Raw genomic sequence first — 9,405 nt, 5'->3', positions numbered from 1 at the left:
ATCATCCCTATAAGCACACACGTGTGCACACGTGTGTCCATGCCTGTAGCTGTGATTCTGTGTCCATGTGCACATATGGATACCTGGATGTATTTACATAGATTCATCAGCCGTGTTATCTGTTAGAGATGTATGCATATGTATCTGTATTTTATACTGTATAAAGCCTTTATATTATACTGTATTATTTATGTGTGGCTGTGCGGGTCTGTCTGTGTGTCTGGGTCTGTCTGTGTGTCTGTCTCTGTGTGGCTGTGTGGGTCTGTGTGTCTGTCTCTGTCTGTGTGTCTGTCTCTGTGTGTCTGTGTGGATTTGTCTGTGGGTCTGTGTGTGTGTCTGTGCGGGTCTGTCTGTGTGTCTGTCTCTGTGTGTCTGTGTGGGTCTGTGTGTCTGTCTCTGTGTGTCTGTCTGTGTCTGTGTGTGTCTGTGCGGGTCTGTCTGTGTGTCTGTCTCTGTGTGTCTGTGCGGGTCTGTCTGTGTGTCTGTCTCTGTGTGTCTGTGTGGGTCTGTGTGTCTGTCTCTGTGTGTCTGTCTGTGTCTCTGTGTGTCTGTGCGGGTCTGTCCGTGTGTCTGTCCCTGTCTGTGTGTCTGTGGGCACACACAGGTGCCCGAGGCCCCCCGGCGGTGGCTGGCTGTGTGTGGAGCCGCCCTGGGGCGTGGCAGCCCCGGCAGCGCCTTTAAAAGCAGGACTGAGCTGGGCTGGTCTTGGAGAGAGAAACCCACTGAGACCCCCAGTGGGACCCCCACCAGGACACCCACAGGACACCCTGCTGAGCCTCAGAACCCCCAGGTGAGTCTCACAGGGCTCTGGCACTGCCTGCAGGTGACTTGGGGGGAAAGAGAGATGGAGAAAAGCCGAGGAGCAGATGGGAGGGAGAGAGCAGCTCAGAGACCCACTGAGAGGAGCAGAGGGGATCTGGGGCCTGGCCGTGCCCTGGGGAGGAGAAGCTCCCCAGCTCTTGCAGTTCAAGGAGGAGCTGGATGATGCTCTTAGCCACATGCTTTAGTTTTCAGCATCCTTGCAAGGAGCCAGGAGTGGGACTTAATCCTTATGGATCCCTCTGATTCTAGGGGAACTCTAGGGGAACTGGGGACCAGCCAGGAGAGAGGGATGGAAAAGACTTGGGGAGAAGGTGAAAGGGATGGAGGGGACTTGGGGACCCAAAGGGAGGGACAGAGGAGACTGTGAACTGTCCATGGGCTGGGGCTGAGTGCCCAGGCCGCCCTCACCACAGGCTGAGCATGTCCCAGTTCGGGAGCTGCAGCTGCCCCACTCCCCCCCGTTGTGTCCCCACAGCCATGAAGGTGACGCTGTGCCTCGGGCTCGTCCTCGCCCTCGCCGTGGCCTCCTGCCTGTGCCGGCCACCAGCAGAGCCACCAGCTGCCCTGGGGGACCCCCAGCAGCCCCTCCCCAGCCTGGCCCGGCGGGACTGGCCCAAGTACCTGTCCCAGGAGCAGCAGCACCTCCTGTCCCAGTTCCTGCCACACGTCCTCACAGGTACTGGGAGCTCAGGGTGGGCAGCCCTGGGGGGCGCAGCCTGGCCCCTGTGAGGGGATAAAATTCCAGCAATTTCCAGCAATTTCCAGCTCTAACTGCTGCCTTTGCCCTGGCAGAGCTGAACAAGCACGAGGCCTTTGTGCATGAGGATGAGGGGATGGAGGCTTTGCACGACCACTTCTACCCCGACTGGATGGACTTTGGCCGCCGCAGTGCTGAGGATGAGGCTGGTGCTGTGTAGCTGCTGGGCTGGACTGGCTGGGCAGAGCACTGCCACGCTCAGTGCGTGCCCTTTCCTCAATAAAACTCTGGCACCATGGCCTCTGCACTCCTGGCTGTGCTGGGGAGAGCCTGGGAGGGTGGGCAGAGGGGATTTGCCCCCAGCCCCAGAGGGCAGAGGGGATTTTCCCCCAGCTTCAGAGGGGATTTGCCACCAGCCCCAGAGAGCAGAAGGGATTTGCCCCCAGGCCCAGAGGGATTTGCCCCCAGCCCCAGACAACAGAGGGGATTTGCCCCCAGCCCCAAAGGGCAGAAGGGATTTGCCCCCAGCCCCAGAGGGATGCGCAGGACAGAGACTGAACTGGGCACAGCAGCACACACAGAACGTGGCAGCAGACACAGCACACAGCAGCTGCTCTGTGAATTCACATTTATTTGCCAGGGGATGGGGCACAGCTTGGAGGAAGGGACACAGCTGGGGGGAGCAGCAGATGCACCCCCAGAAACATCCCAAGCTGTGGATGCTGCTACTATTGCTACTGAGTGAGCAGGAAAGAGCTAAACCACCATTCCCTTTAAAAGCCAGTCCAGCCCAGGTGCTGGCCAGGGGCCCAGCCCAGGGGGCAGGGGTCTCCCCCTGGCCCCAGCAGGTTGCCCCAGGACACACCTGAGCCCAGACTGGGATTCACCCTTCCCTGCAGCATGTGGACAGCCCCAAACGGGCCAAGCTGCCCCTCGCTCCGCAGACAGGCTCAGCAGAAGCAGGAACAGTTTTTATTGCCAGAAACTGGCTCCTGTGAAGGGTCCACACTCCCCCAGCAGGGACAGGGTCAGCCAGCACCCCCTGTACCCCCCATACCTGGGGAGCAGTGCCAGGTTCTGTCCTTGCAGCCAGGGCAAAGCCCCCCATGCTGGTGCCAGGACCTGGGGCAGCACCAGGAGCTGAGGCTGAAGCTTATCCTGTCTCCATTTCCCCACGGATGAGTGAGGAAGAGGATGTGTCACCCTGAGCCTGGGGGCTCTGCGGCAGTGTCACTTCTGGGTGCCCCAGGCCCCTCTGGGCCGTGGCTGTGCATAGGATGTCCCCCCTCTGGCCACCACCTTGTCCAGCCCCAGGCGCTGCAGCTTCTCCACCAGGTTCCAGCTGAAAGTGCTGCTCCTGCCTGGGGGTCCACCCTGCCCCCTGGGCACAGGGGGCTCAGAGTGCTGAGGGTCCTGGGAGTGGAGTGAGGGGGCCCACCGTGATCCAGTCCTTGGTGCCAAGTGGGAATCTCGCCCCAGCAAGAGCCTGAAGAGTCCCAGGGGGGTGCTCGGGGGTCCAGGGCCAAGCGCCAGCGTGGGGGGAGTCAGTTCTGGTGAGGGGCTGCTGAGGCTCAGCCCCTCAAAGGGCCCACAAGAAGGCACGACGGCATGATACAGACTGGAGGGGAAGAGAGAGCAGAGGGGGATCAGCTGGGGGCCCTGTCCTGGGGGATGCTGCTGAGGGGGCCAGGCAGGGCTGCAGGCAGAGCAGGACCCTCTGTCCTTCACCTAAAGAGCCTTGGGCTGTAGGAGACCCCCCAAATGGGGGCTGCTCCTCAGCAGCCAGGAGAGACTGGGACACAGTCACTGCTCCACCAGCAATTTCCAGACACCAGGGTTTTGTCTAGCAGTGAACTCCAGCTCACACCAACCCCCAACGAGCCTTAGGGGGCCTCATTAGGGCTAATCACCGGTGCTCATTAATGAAGGGACAGCCCAGCAGCCGGCTGCGAAAAGTTCCTGGCTGCTGCCCAAGTGTGGAGGGAGGAAAGCTGTGTGGGTTCCCCAGAGTGCCAGGAGCACTCACTGCTCCCCTACCCGAGGAAGGCTCTCCATTCATCCCTCCATCATCCATCCATCGGGGTGCTGCGTGCAGAGGAGGGGGCTGGCCCCAGCCCCTGGCACACAGACACCCCAGCAGCCAGATTTGGGGAGATTTCTAGTTGCTGGCACCTCTCAGAGCAGCAGGAGCTGCAGGTGGCCCCCGGCTTGCCCTTTCCTCGAGCTGCAGGGAGCCAGGCCCGGGGTGAGGAGGAGGAGGAGAGGGCTCGGGGGCACGGCGGGGCCGGTGCAGGCAGCGCAGGCGGCGGGGGCCACGCGCCTTACCTGGGAGTCACCGTGGTGATCGCGGTGGTGGGGTGGAGGATGTGGCAGGTGGTGATGGTGAAGGTAGACGGGGTCTGGGGGAGGCTGTTAACAGAGAGGAACACTGGAAGGGACAGGAGACAAGGGGTCAGGACACAGGTGCAGGGCACGGCGGAGGGCAGGCGGGACAGCCAAAGCTGGGCTGGAAGCTCCTTGCACAGGGCACAGATTCAGCAGCAACTGCGTCTGGTGCCTGCTCAGAGGGGGCAGCCAGCACAGGTGGGGCCAGGAGATGCCGTCTGTCCCAGACCGGCCCCTTCCAGGCAGCGGAGGGGCAGCAGGGGCTCGCCAGGGGGATGGCGAGGGCTCATCCCGCCGGGGCAGCTGCCCGAGAATGTTCCTTGTGCAGCTGCAGGCGGAGCATCCCCGTGGGGACAGGCGGGTGGCAGGGACAGGCTGCGGCAAGAGGGGAGAGCCAGCCGAGACAGGAGGGCAGGGGCACCCCGGGGGCTGCTTCCCCTCTGTCCCCTCATCCCCAGCTCACCCCTGGGGTGCTCCTTGGCTTTGGCGGGTGTTGAGGTAGGGAGCAGCTGGAAGGAGCTGGGGTCCAAATCATCCTCCTCCAGGTCATTGAGGCTGTAGACTTCCTCCAGGTCGATGTCCAGCTGCCTGAAGTCTTTGGTGAGCACCCCGGGACGGGGTACCAGGATCCCGCCCAGGTTGGGCTGTGCCAGCTGCTGCCAGTGGTGGAGTGTCACAGAGCCTGGTGGGGGACACAGCCGGGGGGAGCTCAGGTGGGGGTGTTGGACCCTCAGAGCGCCTGCAGCTCTGCAGCCCCTCTGCCCCTCACCTTCCAGTGGCTTCACAATCTGCAGTTTGTCGGGTAAGTAGGTGAGGGAGCCCAGCGAGAAGCCGGAGCCGGCGGTGAGCTCCGAGCCCCCCGAGCAGTTGGTGCCGGTGGAGACAACGCTGCCCTCGGGGGTGAGGAAGCCGCTGGAGCTGTCCCCATCTCTCAGCCGCCAGAGCTTGCGTTCCCTCTCGGCCTCGAAGAAGGAGCGCTCCTCGGAGCCGTGGCTCTGCTGCCGCACCGAGAGCCGCTGCACCGCCGCCTCCAGGTCCTGCCGGCCCGGGGCTGCCCGGCACTCCTCCCCGACCCCCTCGGCCCTGCTGGGGGGCACAGCGTTAGGGCTGCAGCCCTACCCTGCACCTCAGGCTGTGCTGGGCCCCAGCCAGACCCTGCTCTCCCTGCCCCAGGCTGCTTCCAGCAGCTCACCAGCAGCCCAGCCCCTGTGCAGGAGCCGTCCCACCTGGCTCGTTCCCCCCCACCTGCCCCATTCCCCCCCCACACCTGCCCCATTTCCCCCACCCCAGCGCTCACTGGGCATCCTCCGAGCCGGAGCAGTTGTTGTGGGGGGTGCTGGCCCCCCCAGAGTGGGCAGTGGACAACTGCTTGGAGCCTGGAACGTGGTGGGGAGACTCAGAGCAGGACTTGGCTTTGGCTGCCTGGTTCACGGCCTTCACGGTCTCAAAGACGCGCTGGTAGCTCCTGTGGGCAGGAAGCAGCTCAGGGTGAGCCGGACCCTGCCCCAGGGCACAGCACCAGCCCCCGATGGCAGCACTCACTTGTAGTCTGAGGAGGAGCTGTCCGTCCTCTTCCTCATCATCCCCTTGATCTCGGCCGCCAGCGAGTCCTGGGGACAGGGGTACGCAGTGTCAGTGCCGGGGGGACAGCGGGGTCACCCCCCTGGCGCCCGGCCCCCGGCTCACCACGGGCAGGAGGCTGGCCGCGCTGTAGCGGCTGACGGTGCTGTTGGGCAGGCTGCGGCTCCGCAGGCTCTTCACCTCCTCCCGGGCCTCCTGCAGCATCCCGCCGCACTCCGCGTACTTCTCCTGCAGATCCCGCAGCTGCGAGGACACCGAGGGAGCTGGAGCACGGCCCCGGGGCAGGACCCCGCACCAGGGGGGCACCCAAAGCTTGTCCCGGGCTCACCTCCAGCCGGAGCTGCTGCTGCACCTCCTTGGCCGCGGTCAGGTGCTGCTGGAGCTCCTCCACCTCGGAGCCGTACTGCGGGCAGGAGCGGAGGGTCAGGGCGCTGTGCCCGCATCCCCCTCTCCCCGGCACGGGCAGGGGACCCTCACCGTGCGACACTTCTGCTGCAGGTCCGCCACCTGCGCCAGCAGCTGCGTGATCTCCTCCTGCTGCCGCGCCGCGTCCTCCGCCCTGTGCGCCAGCTCCTCCGAGAGGTGAACGACCTGCTGGCTCGCTTCGGCTGCGGGGGGGCCGGGGTCCGTCACCACCGGGCACGACCCCCAGCCGCAGCCCACTCAGCAGGGCAGTGCCTGCAGACCCCCGAGCCCTACGTACAAAACTGCTCCACGCAGTCAATCATCAGCTGCTGCTCCTGGTCCTCGTACTGACAGGTCTCAGTGGCGATGTTGGTGGCCTGGGGGAGAGGGTTGGGGGGGCTGAGCTTGGCAGGCAGGACCTGCTGTCTCCCTGAGGGGGCAGCTCGGGTGTCCCCCAGAGAGAGCAGGGCACAGGTGGGCACCGAGGGGCATCCACCAGCTGGCTCTGCTCACCTCCATGCGGAGCTTCTGGTTCTCCTCCTCCAGGCACCGGAGTTTCTGCTGCAAGGTGTCGTACTGGAAGTACTGCTGCAGGGACAGCGAGGACTCGTGCCTGCGCAGCCTGGGGACAGCAGGGATGGCCTGAGCAGTGCAGGCAGGGTGGGGCTGCCCACTCTGACCCCTACCCACTCCCCCAGCGACCAAGCTCTGTGGGGTTGGACCCACGGCCACCAAGGGAGGGAAGGGATGTGGCCAGTGCTGCCCTAGGGATGGTGATGGCTCCTGCCCAGCCCACAGGTGAGTGGCAGGACAGGGACTCCCACTCACGGTGTGGAGGTGGTGGTGGCAGGCTCGCTCTCCTCCGTGGTGGTGGTGTAGAAGTGGAGAAGGTCATCCCGCATGGAGACCTCGTGGCGCAGCTGCGCGATCTGGAGAGAACAAAGTGCTTCAGGACACGGCCAAGGGGACCACAGCTGCCCCCAGGGGGGCACACAGGGGCCCAAGGCTGTGCCCAGGAGCCGTTACCTCCTCTTTGGCCAATTCCAGCTGCTCCTCCAGGAGCTCATTGCGCTCAGTCAGGCTCCGGTTCTGCTTCAGCAGGGACTGCCCAATGCGTGCTGCTAACTCCAGGTCCCGCTCTTTCTGCGAGGGGCAGGTCTGCCTCAGCTGGGACTCCTCACCTACCCCTGTGTCCCCAGGGTCCCAGCAGCCCTCACACTGGTGGGATCTCCAACGTACCTCATCCAGCAGGTTGGTGACAGCGTCAATATCGTGGTAGGTCTTCGTGATCCTGACCACCCGCTCAGCACACAGGACTGGGGGAGAGGGCCAGAAGGTGAATGCCCACACTGTGGGAGTACTGACCCAGGGGTTCAGCACTATCCCCACAAGGCTGCCTCAGGCTGCTGTCCAAAAAGGACATTTTGTCTGCTGGGTGGAAACTCACACAGTGCCAGGCAGGGATCCCCACAGCTGGGACAACATCATGGGAAAAAGGGGGCTCACACCTCACCCCCGACCCTGCCCGCACCTTGGGGTGGCAAGAAAAATGTTGGGTCCCCTTGCTGACCCCACGACCACAGCACAGGCACAGTGCCAGCCCCACTGCAGGACTCACGGACAGAAAGGGGGGACGGGGAAGGACAGCAGCAGAGACAGGATCGGAGGTGACATCTCCAGCAGAAAGCAAGCTGGAGCTCCAGCTGTGGGTGGCACCGTGCCGAGCCGGGCTCACAGGCGGCGTCCCCTCCAATCTGTCCCTAGCCCCCTCCCCCAGATCTCCCCCCTGCCCTAGTTTCTCTCTGGGGGAGGGGATGCTGCAGCCCGCACCCACCCGGTGCCCCTGCAGCTGCACAGCACAACGCACAGAACGCACACAGCACCGGAGGCAGCTGCGGCCAGGACGCTGCGGGCACGGGCAGCTGCCCACCGCGTCAATCCGGGCCCCAGCGACAGCTCTGCCTCCCCCGCTGCTCCCTGGGTCTCTGGCACGGAGAGGAGGTGCAAGCACGGAGACGTGGGTCCCCCCGGTGCGGATCCTGCCAGGCAGCGCCGGGCACGCACCCAGACGGCGGCGCTGGAGCCGTGCGGCCGGAGGGAGCCGGGAGCAGCCGCAGGGCCCCGAGCCCTGCCCGCACCCCAAACCCTGCTTCCAGCCCGGGACCTGCCTGTACCCACACCCTGCCCACGGCACGCAGCACTCCCGGTGTCCTTTCTGCTGCTCTGCTGCCCCGAGGGTGTGTGCCTCAGTTTCCCCTGGCAGAGCAGCGCTGGCTGCGCTCAGGGCCCCCACCCGCGTCCCCAGGCAGAGCCACCCCCCAGTCGTGCAGACGAAGTGGGTTAACGGGGAAGCTCAGCCACACAAATCCCATTAGGCCTCCCCAGCTGGGGTTGTGTAATGGTGAGTGTGTTGTCATGGCGATGCCCCCACTCGCCACCCCGGTCCCGTCCGCTCCTCGCTGCCCCGGCTGCTGCCCCACGCCCCAGAGGGCACGTACCCCAAACACGGCCATGCGGAGAAGGGACAGCCCCAGCCTCACCCCCCTCTCCTCACCCCGACAGGCCCCCTCTCCGCGGGGGTCCCCAGCCGCACCTCGTCAGGCCCCTGAGCCATTAATTGGAAATAATTAGAGCATGAGCATCGTTACGGTTGGAGCGAGCGGCTGGCCCTGGGAGACGGGGGCTGCAGCAGCGCTGGCGAACACGTAAACATCCATCCACGATGGGCCCGACCCGGCGGGGTGCGGGAGGGGAGGACCCCGTTCCCACGGCAGGAGGGACGCCCTACCCCACGGGCACACGCAGACCTGGCAGGGCCCCTCTCCCCGTCCCTCCCGGCGTGGGGACAGGTCTCCTTGGGGTCGGGGTGACCCTGGGGGTCCCCAAGGGACGGGGCGGCGGCAACCCCGAGCCAGAGGGAGGCGAGGGGACCCGGGATTGAGGAAACGCACAGGAGGGGAGCACACGGCAGCTCCCGAGGGAAGACCCCGGCCCCGACCGCTCCGGACCAGCCCCGGCCCTAGGGAGACCCCGGCCTCGTCCGCTCCGGACCAGCCTCGGCCCCGGGGAGACCCCGGCCCCCGCCGCTCCAGACCAACCCCGGGGGGAGCCCAGCTCTGCTGCAGCCCCATCCCCATCCCCATCTCCATCTCCATCTCCATCCCCGGGGCGGGACCACCCGCGCCGCCCTCACCTTCCTCCAGCTCCCGGGCGATGGGGTCCGCGCCGCCGCCGCGCTCCGCGTTCCCGTTCAACTCATCGTAGGCGGCGGGGCTGCTCCAGATCTCCATCGCGCCGAGCCCACCGCGGCCGCCCAGCCCGCTGTGCCCACCCAGCCGTGCCGTGCCGTGCCCAGCCCAGCCCAGCCCAGCCCCGCCACGCTGAGCGGAGCCGCTGCGGCCGCTCCCGCCCCTATTTATAGGATCGCCCCGTCCCCCGCACCTGCCCGGCGCATCCCCCGGCGGCGGGGCCAGGGCCGGGGCCGGGACGGGGGCGGAGCCGGACGGGAGCAGCGC

General features: G+C 65.6%; 2 protein-coding genes across 3 annotated transcripts; one reads left to right on the top strand and one right to left on the bottom strand.

The window, feature by feature from the left end:
• The first annotated feature begins 540 nt into the window (after positions 1–540).
• Positions 541–1,789, top strand: LOC121351136 (gastrin/cholecystokinin-like peptide). Of its 2 annotated transcripts, XM_041463024.1 has the most exons (3): positions 541–790; positions 1,298–1,498; positions 1,615–1,789. In XM_041463024.1, the coding sequence occupies exons 2-3, from the start codon at positions 1,300–1,302 to the stop codon at positions 1,737–1,739; spliced, it is 324 nt and encodes a 107-aa protein (XP_041318958.1). In that variant the 5' UTR covers positions 541–790; positions 1,298–1,299; the 3' UTR covers positions 1,740–1,789. The 2 variants fall into 2 exon arrangements, with proteins under 2 accessions (XP_041318958.1, XP_041318957.1); XM_041463023.1 differs by lacking the exon at positions 541–790 and having other exon boundaries at positions 1,243–1,498.
• Positions 1,790–2,648: 859 nt separating this feature from the next.
• Positions 2,649–9,180, bottom strand: HAP1 (huntingtin associated protein 1). Its single transcript, XM_041462982.1, has 15 exons — positions 9,084–9,180; positions 7,130–7,206; positions 6,917–7,033; positions 6,719–6,819; positions 6,404–6,512; positions 6,189–6,267; positions 5,963–6,093; positions 5,814–5,888; positions 5,591–5,728; positions 5,447–5,514; positions 5,202–5,369; positions 4,674–4,987; positions 4,368–4,586; positions 3,845–3,947; positions 2,649–3,137 (listed from the first exon to the last, which is right to left on the bottom strand). The coding sequence occupies exons 1-15, from the start codon at positions 9,178–9,180 to the stop codon at positions 2,750–2,752; spliced, it is 2,184 nt and encodes a 727-aa protein (XP_041318916.1). The 3' UTR covers positions 2,649–2,749.
• Between the last annotated feature and the right edge of the window lie 225 nt (positions 9,181–9,405).

The sequence above is a fragment of the Pyrgilauda ruficollis genome, unplaced genomic scaffold (genome assembly GCF_017590135.1).
Source record: "Pyrgilauda ruficollis isolate IOZ18807 unplaced genomic scaffold, ASM1759013v1 scaffold161, whole genome shotgun sequence".
NCBI lineage: Eukaryota > Metazoa > Chordata > Aves > Passeriformes > Passeridae > Pyrgilauda > Pyrgilauda ruficollis.
The sequence above is the reverse complement of the archived record's forward strand: the minus strand, read 5'-3'. Positions and strand labels throughout refer to the sequence as shown.

Coding starts and splice junctions, on each gene's coding strand:
- HAP1 (XM_041462982.1), bottom strand. CDS start 9,180: ATGGAGATCTGGAGCAGCCCCGCCGCCTACGATGAGTTGAACGGGAAC. Junction 4,988..5,201: donor TCCGGCTCGGAGGATGCCCA/GTGAGCGCTGGG, acceptor GCCCCCCAGCAG/GGCCGAGGGGGTCGGGGAGG. Junction 3,138..3,844: donor ATCACCACGGTGACTCCCAG/GTAAGGCGCGTG, acceptor CTTCCCCTCCAG/TCTGTATCATGCCGTCGTGC.
- LOC121351136 (XM_041463023.1), top strand. CDS start 1,243: ATGTCCCAGTTCGGGAGCTGCAGCTGCCCCACTCCCCCCCGTTGTGTC. Junction 1,499..1,614: donor CCTGCCACACGTCCTCACAG/GTACTGGGAGCT, acceptor TTGCCCTGGCAG/AGCTGAACAAGCACGAGGCC.